The following is a 20731-nucleotide window of genomic DNA, read 5'->3' as shown; positions in this document are numbered from 1 at the left end:
TTTTAAAGAAGATGATTTTACAGAATTTTGCAAAAAATTAAAAAAGGGTTTTTAACATTTTCCAAACCCTTTTTTAATTTTTTGCAGAATTATGAAAAGCAGAATTTTGAAAAACAGAATTTTGAAAAGCTGAATTTTGAAAGCTGAATTTTGAAAGCTGAATTTTGTAAAGCAGAATTTTGAAAGCAGAATTTTGACCCCGGTAGAATTTTAACCCCAACCCAAAAAGAACACACGGGTTGGGGTCGAAATTCTGTATGGGTCAAAATTCGGATTCAAAATTCTGTATTTTAAAATTCTGTAAATTCAAAATTCTGTATTTTAAAATTCTGTAAATTCAAAATTCTGTATTCTAAAATTCTGTAAACACAAAATTCTGGATTTCAAAATTCTGTAAATGATAAAAGAAAAATTGTTTTGATAATGAAAAAAGTGACCTTTTTCATTATCAAAACAATTTTTCTTTTATCATTTACAGCATTTTGGAGTACAGAATTTTGATATTTTCTATGCAGAACCTTGAAGCAGTTTGCGTTCGACAGCTTAAGTTAAGTGTTATGAGTTAATCGTGATATAAAATGAATTCAGAAAAATGGAAAATATTAAAATATTCAAGCCAGCAGAACATGAAAATCTCGGAAAACTTATCGGGAAATGGAGCGCTTAATTCAAATTAGTCGAACATTCAATTATTTATGTCCAATTTTTTCGAAAAATTAGAATTTAAAAAAAAAAAAAACAAATTCAAGTTAGTAGAACATGAATTTGTATGGAAAATGAAAATATTTTTTTTTAATGGAAAATCTCGGAAATTTTTTTCGAAAATTGGGTACTTAACTCAAAGCACTTAGGCCCATTTGCTGAAACGAGTCTTAAATATTTAAGTAAATCATAAAGGCCTAAGTTTCACATACCGGTTTGCACGAACTTAAAAGTAACCCCTAAATCTGACTAAGTTTAACATTATTTAGGATGAGGAAATAGTAGATCATAAGGGTTTTATGTTCTTCTTAAGCAATTTTAACTGCGAAAAAAGAAAAAAACACCCCTTAAAAATGATTTTGGGTGTAAAGTGAACAATAATTATAAGTTTAAGAACGGTTAACTTACTTTATACGTGTTAACTAGTAGCAGATGGTACAATTTGCCGCACAAATTCGTATACATTTTTTAACATTTTGCTGTCAAAATTTTCACACACAATACAAACAAACACAATGACACACAAATACATACACAAAAATAAATCTTTCAAATTAATAATTTGTTTTTTATTGAATTAAACACCATTTATTTTACCGCTTTCACTAATATTCATTTTTTCTTCAATAAACATAAGCTGCGTTCCTTTGGAAATATTTATCTACTTTTTAGTACTTAAAGCTGCTTTGAACTACTTTTTCAATATAGCAAAGTAGATCAAAGTAGTTTTAAGTACTTAAAAGTAGATAAATATTTCCAAAGGAACGCAGCTATAGACAGAATAACAAAAGGAGATGGCACATTTTTGGGCCCAGTGTGTTCACGTACGAAATGGGTATCAAATGAAAGGTGACGGTAAGCACATTACGTGGGTAAAATATTTTCAAATTCGTTAGTGGGGTTTTGGAGATATTTGAGTTTGAAGTTTCGGATTTCAAAATCAAGATTTCAGCTATTTTTGCGATCAATTAATCGTAGAATGCGTAGAAAGGACTTTTTAGATTGGAAATTAGTTAATCTTTGTTTTTCTAGTACATCATTTTTCTCTAGGAGTTATACTTTCGAAACCATTTCTTTTTCACTCATTTCGTTCTGAAAAATGAGAGAAGAAACAAGAAATCGCATATAACCTTACATATTAACATTTCAATGCAACCATATAAAACAATTTTTCGTTTATATTTTCTATGAGAGTTTTTTAAAAATTTAATTATCTCCGCTTTTTTTTTGAAAATATATTTTTGGAAAATTTTAATGGTAACTTTGATTATCAGTAAGGCATTATGTCTCCGCCAAGTTCAAAACGTCGAAATAGATACATCAAAAATAAAAAGAAGTCAAGGTCAGATATTCGATAGAAATTCCCAATCGAATCCGATTCAATTCAAACTCTGAACCTGTTTATATAAACTTGTATCAGTTGTATGCATGGAATCGAAATGATGATTGAGAATGAATGGAATGAACGAAATCCGAGTTCTGAAAGATTTTTTAGATGATTTTTGATTGTGAACGATTTGGATGAACAAAACGTTCTTTTCCACTTCGTGGTTTTTGATTGTAAACGATTTGGATGAACGACTTTTCTACTTCGTACTTTCTTATTTTATGAACGAGATTGATATAAGGATTGATTGATTTGGTTTATAGTGATTGCAATCACTCAGAATTTTCGGTGAACGGGTCAAAAAGACCGAATCAATCACGATTGACACAGCTCTACGCCAGAACACACCTCTGGGCACTTGGACACCGATATGAATCGATTTTGTGAATGATTTATGATATCACAAATTCTTCATTTAAACTTTATTTCGGGTCTATAATGATTATTTCGTTAATCATTTCTGAATTCTGATACATTTCATTCACTTTATTGAATCATTTGTGGTGATGAAAGTCTGAACCTTCAGAAAAATGTTTGCTAAGTGATTTGGTGAAAATGAAAAAAAAAAGATGATACTCATCAAAAATCTTCTTCCTACGAACAAAAAAGCGATTCCAAAGCGAATACTTGTACAGCGGCTGTTACTACATAATAATGTGCTTCAACCTTAATGACAATCAGCTGGCTTCTAATCAGTCTGATTAGGTTGACATTGACGTGACATTTTAAAACTTTTTACGAATTTTTCTCCGCGAAATAAAATTGTTTTTCCAATTAAATATCATTGTTTTTCTTATTTAATTGTTTATAATAAAACCGCTTAATATGTTTCACATGTAATATAACCAAAAATCTATACGATTTAAAAAAGCTGTGAGTGTTATAAAACTTTCAAATAAATTTTCTCATAGAACAAATTTTTTTTTTTATTTTTCCATCTATCAATTGTTTAATTATAGCTCTTTTAGGTTGGACAACACAATAGTTTCAATTTTGTCTCGATAACTTTTTATATATTTTTCAATTACGCGGTAATTCTAAGAAAAACCAACTCGAAATATGCGTAGTCGAAGCAATTCGGGCGTTCGCCTGGACTATTACCAGCGAATTGTCCATCGTTTGATTATGGCCCATCAGGAACCTGTCACAGGTTTATTTCCAGCAAGTGACATCAATTCACATGCCTGGATTCGAGACAATGTCTATTGCATTCTTGCTGTTTGGGGAATGTCAATGGCATACAAAAAAATCGCCGATCAAGATGAAGATCGAGCGAAATGTTATGAACTCGAACAGAGTTGTGTTAAACTCATGCGTGGTCTTTTAATGGCCATGATGAATCAAAAAGACAAAGTCGAGCGATTCAAAATCACACAGAATCCTTTAGATTCTTTGCATGCAAAGTTTTCGAGCAAAAATGCCCAACCTGTTGTTGGCGATGCCGAATGGGGTCATTTGCAAATTGATGCAGTTTCTTTGTATTTGTTGATTCTTGCACAAATGACTGCTTCTGGGTTGCAGATTGTCTTCTCTTTGGATGAAGTGTCATTCATTCAGAATTTGGTATTTTATATTGAGTCGGCTTATTGTATCCCGGATTATGGGATATGGGAACGTGGTGATAAGACAAACCACGGAGAGCCGGAATTGAATGCCAGTTCAATTGGAATGGCTAAAGCTGCTTTGGAAGCAATGAATGAGCTTGATTTGTTTGGAGCTCGCGGGGGGCCAGCATCGGTTATTCATGTCTTGGCTGATGAGGCACACAAATGTCAAGCTGTGCTTCAGTCAATGTTGCCTCGTGAATCGAATAGTAAAGAGCTTGATTCTGGATTGCTATCGGTTATTGGATTTCCAGCATTTGCTGTGGATGATCCACAATTGATTAAAACTACAAAAGAGGCCATTCTTAACCGTTTGCAAGGAAAATATGGTTGCAAACGGTTTCTACGTGATGGTTATCGAACTCCAAAAGAAGATCCATCGAGATTGTATTACGAACGTTGGGAATTGAGAATGTTTGAGAATATCGAATGTGAATGGCCACTGTTCTTTTCCTATTTGATATTGTTCTATGCCTTTCAGAATGATAAATTATCTGTTAAGGAATATGCTGATAGGTTAGATGTAAGTTTGGGTTTTATTGTTTTGTTTGGTTTTTTTAATAAATTTAACTGTTTTTATATTTTGCAGAAAATTATGGTGCGTGGTGAAGATGGTATTCTTTTGATACCAGAAAGTTATGCAATTCCAATTGATTTGGTAGGAAAGGAATATCAAAATCCAGGTTCTCAAAATAGAGAAGTTGTTGGAAGATGTCCATTTTTATGGGGCCAGTCATTACATATTTTGGGAAAACTCCTGCAAGAGGTAAGTTTCTTGCGCTGTGATTAAAAAAAAATAAATAAATAGGTGCTTTTATAATTTAAACATTTTTCTTTGCAATGATTAACTCACCCGTTGAGTCATTGATGGGGGAGAAGAAAGGGGTTGCTGTTTTTGGAAAGATTCTTCGCACCTAAGTGTTTCAATTAACTCAATTAGTACAATGCAAAGTGCAAAGACGTCACCCATATAAAATACTCAAGTATATTTGAAGTAGATGTCTTGAAAGAAACTTTGTTTATTTATTAATATAATTGATCCATTAGAGATTTTTAACTAATAGACTTAAATTAAGACTTCCGTCCTATAGAAATGCATCTAGAAGAAACAAATGAACCTTCATTGTACAACTATGTATATTTCAAGTATATATGCATTATATTGTGTAAACTAAATATTATTATAAGTAATCAGAGGTTCCACATTTCATTTTCACTCGATTTCAATACAATTTCACTAGTGTCTGGAACTTAACTGTATATTTAGGTTTGATTTTAGCATGCAGACGAACCAAATGTTTCGTAAAAAATTGATCTGAAAATAATAGCAGCAAAATAATAGCAGAGTTTTTTTCTTTTTATATTAAATTTAAATAAAACAGAAAGTTCAATTAAACGGTATTTCATGAGTTTTTGCTCCCACGACTATTATTTTTTAATTATCGCTTAGCAACGACTTTTAATAAAGTCGACAAGACCCCGAGATCTTTGTGACGTTATAGAACCCTAAACCTGCTCAACAACAGTCCATAACTTTCCGTTGTTTTAAGGTTTGGACCTAGAAACTTCTTAGTTTATATCGGCCCAAAGATTCTAGATAGTATTGAGATCAGGAGACTGAGCAGGCCACTCCTTAACCACAATCTTAATGTCTTGAAACAATTTCTGGCTGCTTTGTTGGTGTGTTTTGGGTCATTATCCTGTTGGAAGAGCCATTTAAACGAAACTTTGAAGTCGGCGTATAGCATAATTTTTTTTGCAAAATATCCACTGATGGTTATAGTTTTGATATAATATATTGGCCCAACACCATTTTACTGGCTCCACGTAAAAACCTTAAAAATGTCAATTACAATTTTTTTTCAAAATTCAGAGTTTGAGGACCAGTTTTTCAGCAACTATTCATTCAATTTACTTGATTTTAATTTTATACACTGGAACAAGCTTCTAGAGTTTTAAAAATGTATTATGTAATATTTGAGGTGTTGTTGTCCTTAAATAATGATAATATTTATTTTATAAAATTTAAACAAAATTTCTAAAGAAAAAAAAATTATTTGAATTTAAGAAACTTACGGCAACAGCGGCAATTTATAAGCCAGAAAGATTAAAGTTCGTTAATTACCGACGTTTACACAAAAAAAAAGATATTATACATGATTTATTGACCCATTTGGAGTTTATATTCGAAAAAGTGGAGAAGATTAAAATCTTGTTTTCCTTTCCAAAGTAAATCAATTTTAATCGATTTTAATCTTCTCCTCTTTTTCTGACAAAAAAAAAAAGATCGTCAAAATCCAAGCTGTTCGACCAGGTTCCCTAATATTGCCATTTTGTATAAGCTTTAGTTACTCCACTAAATACTGTAATACAATATCTTGTATTTAAAAATTCTGTAGGTATCTTGAAATGCTGTGAAAAAATGAAGTTTTGAAAAATGCCGAAGAATCTTAAAAAAATGCTTAATTACTCGTGAAAGTTTTGAATGATCAAATAGGTTGATTGAGTCAAAGTCATGTATGTAAAACGGATAAAAAAAGACAAGGAGAATAAGAACACAAAAAGAAGAAAATATGTTTATGATTTTTTTCATGTCGTCAAAGATTTAGGTAATTGCAACATCCAGTTTTTGGTATAATCGAATTGAAATTGTTTGATAGTTCTTGAAAAAATTTAATTATTACAAAATAGTGCTCACGTTTTTACATTCTTTTTATAGCATTTTAAAATATAATATTTTAAAAGCGTCATTTTGGAATGCAATTTTAAAATACAATCTGTTTTAAAAATAAAATTGGCGTTTAGTCGTACTTTTGAAATACCTATAAACCTAATTTCTAATCTAACTTTTGTTTTGAAATAATTTTCACTGTTCTTTAGTAGTTCAATAGCCTGATTCCAGGCATACATATTAATTTCTTTTAAGCCTTAAGCAAAAATATTTAATGCAAAAAATGATACTCACCTGAAATATTTTCACCATTTTAGGGCTTCCTTGCTGTGGGAGAGCTCGATCCACTTAATCGTCGATTGGGAGCACAAAAGAAACCAGATGTCGTCGTACAAGTCGTCATCATAGCTGAAGACAACGAAATTCGTGATAAACTCGCCGAACACGATCTACACGTTCAAACTATTGCCGAAGTAGCACCAATTGAGGTTCAACCAGCTCGAGTACTTAGTCATTTGTATACCTATTTGGGAAGAAATCGTAAACTTGGATTAACCGGTCGTAAGTCTCGCGATGTTGGCATCCTGAGTACAAGTAAATTGTATTCATTGAAGGATAAAATATTCGCTTTCACACCACAGGTAAGTAATTTGAAGTCCTTTCACCCCTCCTTCTATAATATCCTGATTCTCCCTCCAATCCCTCTCTGTCTTTTTCAATCCTTATTTTGAATGAATTTCTTTAATTTTTAATTAACTTTTTTTTTCTTAAAACTTAATTTATATTTTTATTAAAATTATTTTTACCGTTTTGTTGCTTAAAAATTACAAAAAAAAAAATATATATCAAAATAGTTCGTCGATCTTTCGCGCTTCTACATAGCTTCGGACAATGAACTTATGATTGATATACTCAAAGGTGAAATTAATTTCCTCAAATCAGCATGGGACTTACTTGGACGTCCGATGGTCACGTTGGTTCTTAAGAAAATCCATCTAGGTCCGTTGGTATAGCAGTTTTGCTTTGAAAAAAAAAATTGAAAAAATGACAAAACAGAAAATAGCTTTTTTGAACATTTTTGTTTTGATTTTGATTTTTTGTTTAAATATTAATTTTGTTATTCTTGTAAATTTGCTAAAATATTTTCTTTTGTCCATTTTTTAAAAAATAATTGTTTTTCTTCGGTTTATTTTTTCCTCTTTTCTGCGTGAAAGCAAGTTCAGCTTATAAAATTTATTTTCGCTATAAAATACATTTTTTCTAACCAAAACAAAAAAAAAAAAACAATTAACAATACAAAACACCGTTGAATAATTTTGTAACTACACACAAAAACACAAACAAAACTACACACGGTGATACAATCAAAACAAATTTTTTGCTTTTTGAAGACTATGGTTAGCAGTTAAAGGAACATTTTGTGTCCCAAGAAATGAATGGTGGTGGATGGTATAGTTAGTTAAGAATTCCAGTATACCTTAAGCTAGCTTGGTGATGTTAGCTGAAAGGTTCCATTTTTTCAATCGGAGGTCATTTTGGTGTTGGTTATGTAATTTAAATCTACATATTTGTAATCAAATCCAAATTAAAAGAATACAAAAGATGAAATTTTGTAAAAAAGAAATTCAGTTTTCAAATTGTATAATATGCTTGTACTTTAAATAGAAGTTCATTCAAGGATCTGAATTCTTGTTTGACAAGAAATAATAGAAATTAATGGATACATCTTCAGATTAACAGCGTTGTTTGTCACTTATTATCTCAAAAAGTACTACTCCAGTATACTTGAAACACAGAAAAACAAAAACCTTTTTGTTTTGGTTCCTTTAGATTTCTATTCTGGTGGAAAGTCAGAATTGAGAGACAAACTTTTTTTGCTTATCATAGCAACATGTTTGATTGTAAACAATTTAAAAAAGTTACTAATACGCCAGAGTGACTTTTAATTTTTTTTAAATAACCAACCAACACGTATTTATATACAAGTGCTATAATTGAAATATGTAAAATAGCAAAAATATTAACAAATGTTTTTTTACAAAATATTCTTATCAAAACGGACTACCCTGAAATAAAAATTGATTTTAACTACGTCACGGAAATAATTACTCGCCTCTGCTTTGGTGATTAAATGCATTAAAAAAATTTGTTTTTTACTTGTTCTATAGGACACTTATTGTTTTGGTATCATACAAAAATATCCAAATCCATAAATCCAAAAAGTGGTTTTCGTACTTCAAAAGTTAGAAGTTATGTAAATCCTTCATTGACTAGACTTTACATATCTTACACAAATTTAATAACAATTTTTTTTTTACTAATCCAAATTCTATCTGCAATTAATTATGTAGAATTTGAAACAAAACCTTTTATTTAATTTTAACCATTAACCAAGTAAAAAAAACAGCAACTGCTCTCATGGGCCTAATTTTTGTGGGGATAATCTTTCTTAAGAACTTCGTTGATCAAAACACTATACCTATTAATTCTTTCTCATAATTATGAGAGTTCTTTTACTATACTTTACAAATATTTTTACACTTTGAACACAAAAACTTAATCTAAACTTTCAATATCTGAATTCTTGACTAAAACTTATTTTGAGGAAACTTGCTTTCACAGACTTTAAACAGTATTTCCTCTTTTTATTAATTGTTTTCTTTTATTTGCATGAAAAAATGATATCCCATGTGTGTGTAAGTTTCCTTGGAGATCTTCATCTTCAAAAAGCACAATCTTAAAATGTTGCACCGTTGTATTGGTCCGAGAGTATATTTTGATACTTCTAGTAAATAGTTTTATATTAACCGCAAAAACCAAAAACTCATACAGGTTCTTACCTTTCTTATTCGTCTTAACAATTTCCTCTTGAAATACAGTTTCTAAGTACAAGTACTTCCACATTAATGACAGTGAATAAATATGCGTACCTATGCTATATTCTATGGTTGAGTATTCATTCGGGATTCGGGTGGATTATGAAATTTGAATCGACTCTAGCCAGTTTCGACCAAGAAATTTGTTAAATCAGTTCCAAAGTGGTATAATTTCTCATTCAAATTTATAATTTGAAAAATTGAGACAATTACTAGGTAATTAAAAGTTACGACTCTACGAACACACCCAATAACTCATTGCGAACAGATAACGAATAAATGAAAAAAAAAAGATAGTTTATTCTAATTTATAATTTCAAACAAAGCTTAAAGAATTTAAAATATTTTTGATATAAGCCTATTCTCCCACATGATTCCTTTTATGTCGCATTTACAATTAGCACTATTGTGAATGAAAACTCCCGAGGAAATGTGTTCGGGAGAAGGGTCGCTATTTCATCATTATTGACGAGAAGGGAACAAAATTAAAACAGAAAAATAATGATATTCTTGGAATTTTTTGATTGGAAGAGTTGATTCAAGCATTCTTACGCAAGTTTATTCAGAATCAAATACTTTACACACCATTTTATTTTTTGAGTTTAAAATGGATCCGAACTTGTTAACTATTGTTGTACCAAATAACTTAATTTTGTAAAGAAAAATCGTACTGTGATAAAATATGGCATGAACGTTGCATTTGTAACGCAAATCAAGAGAATCAAGGGTTCGTGGCAAATTTTATTACACTGCTCATCGTAGTAGTTCTAGCTATCTTTATCGTTTCGGATCCATAAAACTCCACATTTAGGCCCGTTTTTGTTGTGATTCATTTCAAAAACATGAAATAGATTTCAATGAAATGAAACAATAATACATTTCTAAATTTAATCCATCCTTTCCAATTTTCCTTCTTTCCTTCCATATATTTTCACACTCCAAAAATTTCAACCACAACATGAAAAAAAAGAAACAAAAAAATCATTTCAATTGTGTTATCATAGAACATCGATTTCGACGAATACTACACGACCCGCGATCCAGATTTATTAGCAAGTATTGTTACAACGAATTTGGCCTTCCTAACTAACAATTGGCGTCATATGTTGGGAAGGCCTACTATAACTCTTATGGCAACTAATTATCTATTAGGTAATTACGATTTCTAACATTTCTTAAAAATATTGGCAATTAAATTAAAATATTTATTGTTTTTTAATTCTATAACTTTCATCAATGTGTTATATAAAAATTAATGAAATGTATAGAAAATGTTTTTAAAAAAATCACGTTTTTATGCCTAATTTTTATTTACTTACTAATTATTTTCAAAATTCTAAAAAAAATACTTTTTTTTTGGTTTTATTCTGCAAAAAGATGTTAAATATGAGAAATATTTTTTTTTTTTTAATTTATTTTTGTGGTCATTTCAATCTCGACTTTAATTTGCATTATGTTTCCTGGACAAAAAATATCCAAACCTCTATTTTTTAATTTTTGACAAATGAACGTTAACTCCAAAAGTAATTTTTTCTTGCTTCTTGACAAAACAATTCTATATTGGGCGCCATTTTTCGAATATTTCCAAAAAAAATCAAAATAAACGTACATTTCAAAGTAATCTTGGCAGAAAATTAAAAGTGGCCTCGCGTTTGGCGCTATTTTTCGATTATTTATAAACTAAGCATTACAATTAAGAACAAAATTTAACATTCCCTTATTTAACATCTTTTTCGATTTAACGACGGGTGACGGGTATAACATATCACATTTCAATTCTTTGTCATAAATCTCTTATAAAATCTTAATTTGTAAGATAACACTAAAATATATTAAAATCGTAGAACAAACAAAAAAAAAAAACACTAGCATGTTGCAATACTAACCTTGTTTGTGCTCTTGTGGTCTCTTTGTGTGATATAATGTCTTATATTAAGAAAAATTCTTTTTATATTTTTTAACTTAAATTATTCTTTTTGTTTGTATTTTGTCTTTACGCCTTCTCCAAAACAAAAAAATTCCAAACAAAATGTCCAGATCAAAATAAAATCCCTCTGGCCATGATACAAACTATGAGGAAACTTAAATCCGGCTACATTAATGGTACTCGAGTAATGTTGGGCAATTTAAAGGACTTTCTCAACACTTCAGCTATTACTGATTTAAGTTTCTTGGGAAGCCAAGAAGATGGCTATCCTGACAAATTGCATCAAGATGTGCAAACTTATTTGGACGATCATCTATTGCGTTCATTTAGCAACAAGGGTGCTGTTAACATAAGAACTTCAGGATTGAAACCAAGACCACTGCGCAGGCGCATGTCTTGTAAGGGCGCCATCAAAAAAACACGATCAATTAATGTGGATTGTAAGTTTTTCTCTTTAAACAAAATAATAATATCCAAGTTTTAGATTTTATTTCAGTGTGATTGTGCTAAAATCCTAGCTTTAATATAAAAAAAATCATCTGGAAGACGTATTTTCATCTATTCTATCATAACTTCTTTACTAAATACTCATTCATTCATTCATTCATTCATTCATTCATTCATTCATTCATTCATTCATTCATTCATTCATTCATTCATTCATTCATTCATTCATTCATTCATTCATTCATTCATTCATTCATTCATTCATTCATTCATTCATTCATTCATTCATTCATTCATTCATTCATTCATTCATTCATTCATTCATTCATTCATTCATTCATTTATTCATTTATTCATTTATTCATTCATTCATTCATTCATTCATTCATTCATTCATTCATTCATTCATTCATTCATTCATTCATTCATTCATTCATTCATTCATTCATTCATTCATTCATTCATTCATTCATTCATTCATTCATTCATTCATTCATTCATTCATTCATTCATTCATTCATTCATTCATTCATTCATTCATTCATTCATTCATTCATTCATTCATTCATTCATTCATTCATTCATTCGTTCGTTCATTCATTCATTCATTCATTCATTCATTCATTCATTCATTCATTTATTCATGCATTCATTCATTCATTCATTCATTCATTCATTCATTCATTCATTCATTCATTCATTCATTCATTCATTCATTCATTCATTCATTCATTTATTCATTCAATCATTCATTCAGTCAGTCAGTGACTTACTCGAAAATTGGAGCTCCTAAAAGCACTGAAATAGCAGAATCAGTTTGGGTATAAGATCTCAAATTTGGATTTTATTACAAATTATATGCATAAATAAAAAAGTATTTAATTTAACAAAACAATATTCCTTTAGCTGATACTTTAGGAATGGAAGGTCCAGGTCCATTGACAGAACGTCGACTCTCAGCAATAATTCAACCACCATGGCTCCAATCGAATGCACAAAATCATCACATTAATTTATTTGCAACAACGCCCGAAGAACAAAATACCCAAACACAAATTCGTGAGAACATCTATCCCATTGATCCACATCACAATCGAACCGTAAACGAACGTCGCAGTGAGTGTGTAAAACAACTTGAAAGTTAGTTATATGATTTTTTTGTTGTTGGTTTTATTATATTTTTTTTATTTTGTTTTGTTTTGTAATTTTCTTTTTTTCATATATGTTTAAAATTTTGATTTGAAAAAAAAAAAACAAAAAAAAAAATCTTCAACGAAAACCAAAAAAAAAATTATGTTTGACAAACAAAAGTTCCCAAAATTCTCATTCAACGCCATCGTACGGATACAAATTTTGCTGAAACAGAAGTTGAAGAATTAATTGCTATGCTACGTGAAACTGAAAATTTGGAAGAACAAGGTGATATACTGCAGTATTTGGTTGATACACAAGGATTGGACTTTAATACCGGTATGTTAGTTAGAATTGAGTTAATTTAAAAAAATATATATTTTTTATTATTTTAAAATTTTAAACTTTTAAACGTACAAACACACACATAACACAAACAAAAATACACATGCATGACTATATACACAATTACACATACATACATAAATGTGAAAAATTGTAAACCTTAAATTGTTCCGTTTAAACAATATCCCTGATTTAATACATCTGCTATGTGCTTCTTCATTTTATATGTTGTTTTGTCCAACCATGAAAAATGAAAATAGAGTTTAGGTTCGGTGTAACTCTTTGAAACACTCGAGTGAAATTAGGCCTAATTTATTCACTCTCCATTTCCCATTTTAAATGGCGATTTAAAATTTAATGGAGTCGGTTACAGCGATCAGAAAAAAATAAACAGTACGAAATTGAATGTTTTTTCCTGATTTATATCATGTGCTTATTGTATTGTAGTAACTAAAGCCGATTATTTCGAAACCGGACCGAACAGCTTCGATTCAGATTATTTTTTTTAATGTCGGAAATTAAAAATACTTTGACCTCTATGGATTAAAAATTGGTGCTGTTGCCGTACTTTTAATTAAAAATTAAGATTTTTGTGAACAAAAACAATTTTTTTCCAAAACTTTTCTTTAATTCCATAAGTTAAATGATACAAAGAGATCTACTAGATCAGAAGTTTATTCTTGTCTTAAAGTTTAAATCAAGTTAATTTTGTTTTTGAAAAAAAAAAAAAAACAAAACAAAAAACAATAAGGGTAAGAAACAATTTATCATCGTTTAAGCTCTGGGCCCGCGGGCCGCACATTGAGTATATATAGCTGGTATAAATAAAAATTTATGAACTTATCATAAACATCAGTTTATCATAAACATCTATGTTAGAAAAACTTAATTAGTTTGATCTCTTGACTGGCTTGAAGAAGACGTGTCAAAAATATATTTTTAATTGTTTTTTACGACGGACAATATTCATTATGATAAAAAGATCCTAAATTGTAAGTCGGTCGACTTTATTTCACTGGAGATTTTGGGTTGAAGTTAAGTTCGCGATTAACCACCGTAGAAGCCTGACTCCACGTCATAGTTGAAAAAAAAAAAAAACTGCCTTTCCGTTGTCCATTGGAATTTTATTCAAGTTTCCTATCAGACTATAAGGAATTACGTAAAATAAAAATTAACTGTAAGTTATTTACAGAGGTGTTATGGCCCACCGGTTATTTCCGTTTCGAATAAGTAAATAGTTTCCGAGCAAAGTTTTTAAATAGTGATGTGAATAAATATTTCTAACTTTTATTCTGCCAATGAAACGGATTACTTTGAAAAAATTATTAGATGTTCATGACAGATTCCACGTTGGGCGCCAAATAGTCATATGTTGGTTTTAGAAGACGCTAAATTTACTTGAAGATTATTTAAGAACAAAATTTTAATGAAAAACAAACACACACACATAATATTACTTTTAACACACCACACACTTTAAAAAATATCTACCACCCAGCTGTTCTGATCGACATTTTGACAGCAAAGACATAATTTTTTGTATTACTTAGATCTTAATTTTCATTAATCTTCCAAAGAATGTTGAATGTAGCTCATTACGTAGACAAAGTTTATTTTTTCTTTTTTTAAATAATGAAAGAATAGTAATGACTGACATGTTTGCTCTTCTTTTTCCCTCATTACCCATCGAATCGAAACGAATAAAAAAAAAATTAATTATAAAAAAAACCTATCTATCCTAAAAATCACATTCTAGCTGGACTGGGAATACGAAACAAATCTGGTGGTAAGTAACCCAAACTAAATAACACTTCACTGCAACAAAAGAAAATTATATAGCACTTATGCCTGCCTTTAACTCTTTATACGGTTAATCAAGACCGTCCTAGGATGCGCTCTGCTAATGCTTTTTTTGGTAGATTTTTTTTTTTGTTTGCTTAGATTGTAATACAATAGTTAATTAAGTTAAACGTCTACCTGACGCCATTTTTTGTTAACTCTGATTAGTCTACTGTGCTGTTAAAAAAAACAATACTTCTCTTTACCTTAAATCCATGAGAGCACTTAATTTAATTCTAAGGCCGTGTGTGAATTGCGTTAAATAGTTAACACCGTGTAAAATTTTTGACACTATTGAGGTGAATAAAAAATGTTCACCTGTTAAAAATTTATTGGGCTCTGGGACCTAGTTAAATTTGAGTTAAATTTTTTTTGCAGATGGTTTTGTTTAGTTTTTTTTTTTGTATTAAAAATTAGAATTATGGCAGAAAAGAGGCAGAGAAAAATATTAAACAATAAGCCATACAGCTGACATTTTTTTGTTCACCTCAATAGGGTCAAAAATTTTACACGGTGTTAACTATTTAACGCAATTCACACACGGCTTAACTAAACAAAAAATGGCGGATCAGAATATAGCAAAATATTTTTGACACCTGTCCAATCAGAGAATACAAACGATCCGAGCGTCTAATACAAAGCATCTAAACATAAGGTTCAACATTTTTCGAGAGCTCTGATTGGTCAGCTGTCATTAAAAAACTAGAAGCCATCTTTGTTCTTATGACATCAGACCAATCAGAACAATTTGTCTCATATTCTAATGAAAAACGCTAGATTCAATCAAGAAATGGTGACTATTATAATATTTCTGACATTTGTCATCTGAAAACTTGTTTAAATTACACAAAAATTCTTGTTTGAAAAAAAGAGTCCATACTGACTCACAGTAGGTTTGATTGATAAGTTTGTGCACGCTTCATTTTTAAACTTTTATATCAAATTAATATAAAACATTTTAACACTGTACATTTATGTCATTATTATTATTATTATTATTATTATTGTTATGCCACATTTATTTATGTTTTTTCAATTAGACTATATTTACTAATCTTTGGTATATTTATTTCATTTCCTATTATCTCAATGCATTTATTCTATAAACAAAATAAAACAATCCTGAATGCTGTTGGTCTGTGCTATATAAAAAATCGCTGTAACTCTGCATTATTATTGCTTATACGCCATCTTTATATAACGGTCAATGAAAACAAATTTAAAACCAAATTGGCTTGGGTGGTTGATAAACAAAATTAAAATATAAATTTTTTAAAAAATTAAAAAAACAAAAAAAAAAATAACAAAGAGATCGAATCATCATCGGTGCCGGAGGAGAAAATTTCCTCAAATGATGATCCAAATATTTTGCCACAAGATACTAATTCTTCTCACTCTGAAGGCATGCTGGAAGAAGGTAGAGTTGTTACTGTTCGTGGCCTACTCAAGGGATTATACGAAAAGGCATGTCAGCAAAAATTGTGGGGCTTGGTACGTCACACAGCTGGTATGTTGGGAAAACGGGTTGAAGACTTGGCTAAAGCTGTTACTGATTTATTAGTTCGTCAAAAACAGGTAAAACCTTGTAAAAAAAATTAATCGTATTAATACTAGTTTATATATTTTTTCCAAAATTCTAGGTTACAGTTGGTATGCCACCACACAATGAGTTCACAATTACAGCACCTCTACCAGAAATTGAACTGCGTCAATTAATTCATGATGTAAGTTTTATTCTTTCATTCTTAAATATTATTTTTTCTGAACTAACGAATTACAAAAAAAAAAATTGTTACCCCTTTAAAACCCCAAAAAACAAATAATTCGTGTATAACGTCTAAAAACTTAAGTTAAACGTTAAATTTTTCATCGAAACAGAAAAAAACAGAATCATTTGCTTTTTGGGACCAATTACAGAATTTACTGTTTTTTTTTTCGAAAAAAACACCCTTAATTTTTTATGAAAATTTTGTATCCTTGCAAAGATACAAAGACAACACTTTAAATAAATTTATCGGACATATCACGGTTTTTCGTAATATCCCAAAACAACACTCTTTCACCTAAAACATTTTTATAGACTGTATAGATTCTTGGTTTCTGTTATATAAGAAACATTTTTACCAATTTTTATTGGGGTACCATTTTTGGTACTAATTCTGAATTTCATCATTTATTAAAAAAAAAAACACCCTTTCACTCTAGATAATTTTGTAGACTCTTAAGATTCTTAATTCTCATAAAAAAAAAAAAAAAAACGTTTTCACCAACTTTAAAAAATTAACAAAATTTATATCAGCTTTTATGATACCATTCTCACACATATCTCAACCCCGAAAAAAAAACACCCTTTCATCAAAAATATTTTTAAGAATTTTATGGATCCTTTGTCCCTACTTTATCTAAAAATTCACCCCGTATTTCGTAAGTGATAGGTGATAGGTATCATATTTTTCACATGGGTTTTGGCTATATTTTACCTGTTGAACTAAAAACAAGCACCCTTGCGGCAACAAGCTTTCTTAGTGCAATCGTATTGACTTTAAATATTGATTTTTAATATTTATTTTCATGTCATTTGATTCAGCATCAAAAAATACCTTAAAAACATAATAAAGTATTATATTATTATAATTATATACCACAAACAATTTTTTCTCACTTATTTTGAACCTTTATCCCCTTCCACCCAACTTTTTTTATAGACTCTTTTGATCCTTGGTTCTTATTCCAAAAGCAAACTTTTTGCCAAGTTTCATGAGGGTAACAATTTATTTTTAAATGCCTATTGTACCTTAAGCACTAGGAAATAGTAGGCCAAACACTGTTTTAAGAAGCGTCAACAAAGACGAAAAAGCGAAGATTTAAAAATCTTTTAGCCACTAAAGTGGACTTGTTTGGTGGCGGATGGATTTTTTTATTTCACCCAGATAATTCAATTTCTTATTTGTTTTGTTTTTTTTTTATATCAAACTTTTTTTTTCATTTAAAGGCCTATGGTGACGATCAAAGTACATCTATGTTAACTCAAGAACTTATGGTCTATCTGGCAATGTTTATTCGAACCGAGCCACAGCTCTTCCATGAAATGTTACGCTTGCGTGTTGGTTTGATTATTCAAGTTATGGCCAAAGAATTGTCACGTACTTTGGCTTGCGACGGTGAACAAGCTTCAGAACATTTGCTCAATTTGTCACCATTTGAAATGAAGAATCTATTATATCATATTTTAAGTGGCAAAGAGTTTGCTGTAAGCAGTGGTAAGTTTTTATTCTTTTTTTCTTATTTTTAATTAACTTTTTAAAACAATTTGAAATTTTAAGTTGCACGTGGAAATCTATCAATTGTTAGCTGCAAATCAAGTCGCGTTAGCAAGAAAAGTCAAATTGGTTTGGGAGATCCTGAAAGTGAGGACCTTATCCCTGCAATAGATGACAGACAAGGACAGTGGTTGCGTAGGCGTCGTTTGGATGGTGCTTTGAATCGTGTTCCAAGAGATTTTTACTCAAGAGTTTGGTCGGTTTTGGAAAAGGTAATTCAATATAATCTGGCATTGGGCGCCATCTAACTACGTTTTAAAGATATGTGCCCTTTTCAAACAAAACTATTAACCCACTTTAACATGATATTAATGATTACTTTTTATCAACTTTCCAGTGTCAAGGCATTGCTATCGAAGGGCGAATTCTTCAGCAATCACTTACCCAAGAAATGACGCCGGGAGAATTAAAGTTTGCTCTTGAAGTTGAAACAGCTCTCAATCAAATCCCTCAACCCGAATATCGACAACTAGTAGTTGAGGCTCTAATGGTTCTTACACTCGTGACAGAGCACAACATGGTTCCCTCATTGGGTGGAGTTATTTATGTAGAGCATCTAGTTCACAAGGCCAATCAACTTTTCCTTGACGATCAAAGAAAAGTTTCTGGAGATGCAACCTTATGCTGTGCCAAATCGAAGGACGGAAAAGACAACACAACACCATCGGGTATGTTGTTGTGTGGTGGTGCTGCTTATATTTGTCAACATTTATATGACAGGTAATTATTATACATTTATCTCTTGATACATAAGTCAAAGTCTTTAATATGTCTAATTTAGTGCACCAAGTGGAAGTTATGGAACAATGACATATATGGCTCGAGCTGTTGCTTTGGTATTAGAATGTGTTCCAAAGCATGGTGAAATGGAATGCACAGTTTGTTGATTTTTTTTTTATTGGAACTTTTTAATTATTACTGAGCAAATTATTAATATGCCAGAAAACTATCTAATGTCCTATTTTGTGTTTTAGTTTGTGTTTTAGAATTGTCTTATTTTGTTTTCATTTTTTTTTTTTTTTCAAAGCGACAAAGTTTCGAATCGAAGGCCAATTAAAAAAAAATTAAATTCGTGATCGCTTTAAACGACAGACGTTTTCGTCAATTGATAATTGATTTCTCGAACTTTAATACATGAATACTTAATTAGTTTTTGCCTGGCAATACTAAAAATATACTAAATGCCAGCTTAACTATAATTGTAGAATTTTAGATATTTTAAATATATATAAATGTTTTGAACAAAAATTTTACCAGAAATATTATATATATATATAAATGAAAGAGCAATAAATAACATTTAACATAACATATTTTATTTTTAAGTTGTTTTAATTGAATATGAGAAATACATTTTATTTACATAAATTAAGAAATCTCTAAATGTTGAATGCTACAAAACACGTATACGCCATAGTGAACAGTTTTAACTTGTCCTTTATAAAATCATGCTCATTTTATGTATTTGAAAGAATACAGAATTACATATTAAACAAAAAAAGATAGGAACAGGAAAATTATTTTAACATAAATATATGTACCTAGATCAATCTGCAGCGCTTAGGTATAAGTACGTTTCCTACACATTTGTTTATCTTTAACTTACAAACTAAAGTCACTAACTGCTATTCTGTAATTAACTTTGTATTTAGTTAGTCAGTTTTGGTTGTCAACCGACGATAAGTTTTTAATTAGTTACGTTAAATGAAAGGGGATTCTTATACCCTTCTCAAAATTATTGAGATTTTCGACCCTCACTCTCTTCAACAGATAAACCCATTTTCAGTGAAAAAATTTTTTGCTGGAAAATTCCGAGGAAACTTGTGGAATTGGGGCCCAGGATTTAACCTCCCTTTTCGGGTCCTCTGTCCCGTTCAAGCAACTTGCGTTGCTCCAATTTAACTTGCATAAGTTTCAACTATTTTTGATTTGTTTAAGAAGAAGGACAGGTCTTTTAATAGCTAATAGCTTGTGACGAACAACGTACATATATCGACCTTATGGACCTTTTTACAAAATGACGAAAAATTTTAGCGAGGCTATAGCTTCGTTAAGGAAACTAGGCCTTATTTGAATTTTATTTTATTATTTAATTTTAATTTTTTGTTTTTCTTATTTTTTGGCCATTCCACTGCTTTTTCTGTTATACTGAAATGCGAAGAATTTTGTTTTAATTAAAAAAGAACACATTTTTTTATTTTCACATGGCCCGGCCAGGAATCGATCGAGGTATGTATGTACCTCCATATACCAGCCTAGTACTCTACTAGTAGACCATGCGCTCCAATAGTGGAAAATAGGGAGATAACTGTTACTACAAATTGAAATGCTATTTTTTTTTTTTCGAATGCACTAGAAACAGTGCGTACTTTAAAGCAAAACATTGCATACTTACAGAAAGAAAATGTTACATTCTTACAAGATAAAAAACATTGCATACATAAAAGAACTTCTTGGATTGGAACAGCTCTTATAAAGGCCT

General features: G+C 30.1%; 1 protein-coding gene across 8 annotated transcripts; it reads left to right on the top strand.

Annotated features, from left to right (window-relative positions):
• Positions 1-2793: 2793 nt before the first annotated feature.
• LOC129908982 (probable phosphorylase b kinase regulatory subunit alpha) lies at positions 2794-19567 on the top strand. 8 transcript variants are annotated; one of them, XM_055985847.1, is made up of 15 exons: positions 2794-2962; positions 3049-4216; positions 4283-4459; positions 6682-7005; positions 10245-10392; positions 11278-11607; positions 12521-12730; positions 12926-13084; positions 14847-14876; positions 16239-16504; positions 16570-16653; positions 17922-18189; positions 18253-18461; positions 18587-18969; positions 19031-19567. In XM_055985847.1, the coding sequence occupies exons 2-15, from the start codon at positions 3149-3151 to the stop codon at positions 19134-19136; spliced, it is 3762 nt and encodes a 1253-aa protein (XP_055841822.1). In that variant the 5' UTR covers positions 2794-2962; positions 3049-3148; the 3' UTR covers positions 19137-19567. The 8 variants fall into 8 exon arrangements, with proteins under 8 accessions (XP_055841822.1, XP_055841820.1, XP_055841824.1 ...); XM_055985845.1 differs by having other exon boundaries at positions 2795-2962; positions 3058-4216; positions 12521-12754; XM_055985849.1 differs by having other exon boundaries at positions 2795-2962; positions 12521-12754; positions 16332-16504.
• Positions 19568-20731: the final 1164 nt, after the last annotated feature.

The sequence above is a fragment of the Episyrphus balteatus genome, chromosome 2 (genome assembly GCF_945859705.1).
Source record: "Episyrphus balteatus chromosome 2, idEpiBalt1.1, whole genome shotgun sequence".
NCBI classification, from domain to species: Eukaryota; Metazoa; Arthropoda; class Insecta; order Diptera; family Syrphidae; genus Episyrphus; species Episyrphus balteatus.
This window is presented reverse-complemented; position numbering and strand designations above follow the sequence as displayed.

Coding starts and splice junctions, on each gene's coding strand:
- LOC129908982 (XM_055985845.1), top strand. CDS start 3,149: ATGCGTAGTCGAAGCAATTCGGGCGTTCGCCTGGACTATTACCAGCGA. Junction 4,460..6,681: donor TGGGAAAACTCCTGCAAGAG/GTAAGTTTCTTG, acceptor TCACCATTTTAG/GGCTTCCTTGCTGTGGGAGA. Junction 16,654..17,921: donor TGCGTCAATTAATTCATGAT/GTAAGTTTTATT, acceptor TTTCATTTAAAG/GCCTATGGTGACGATCAAAG.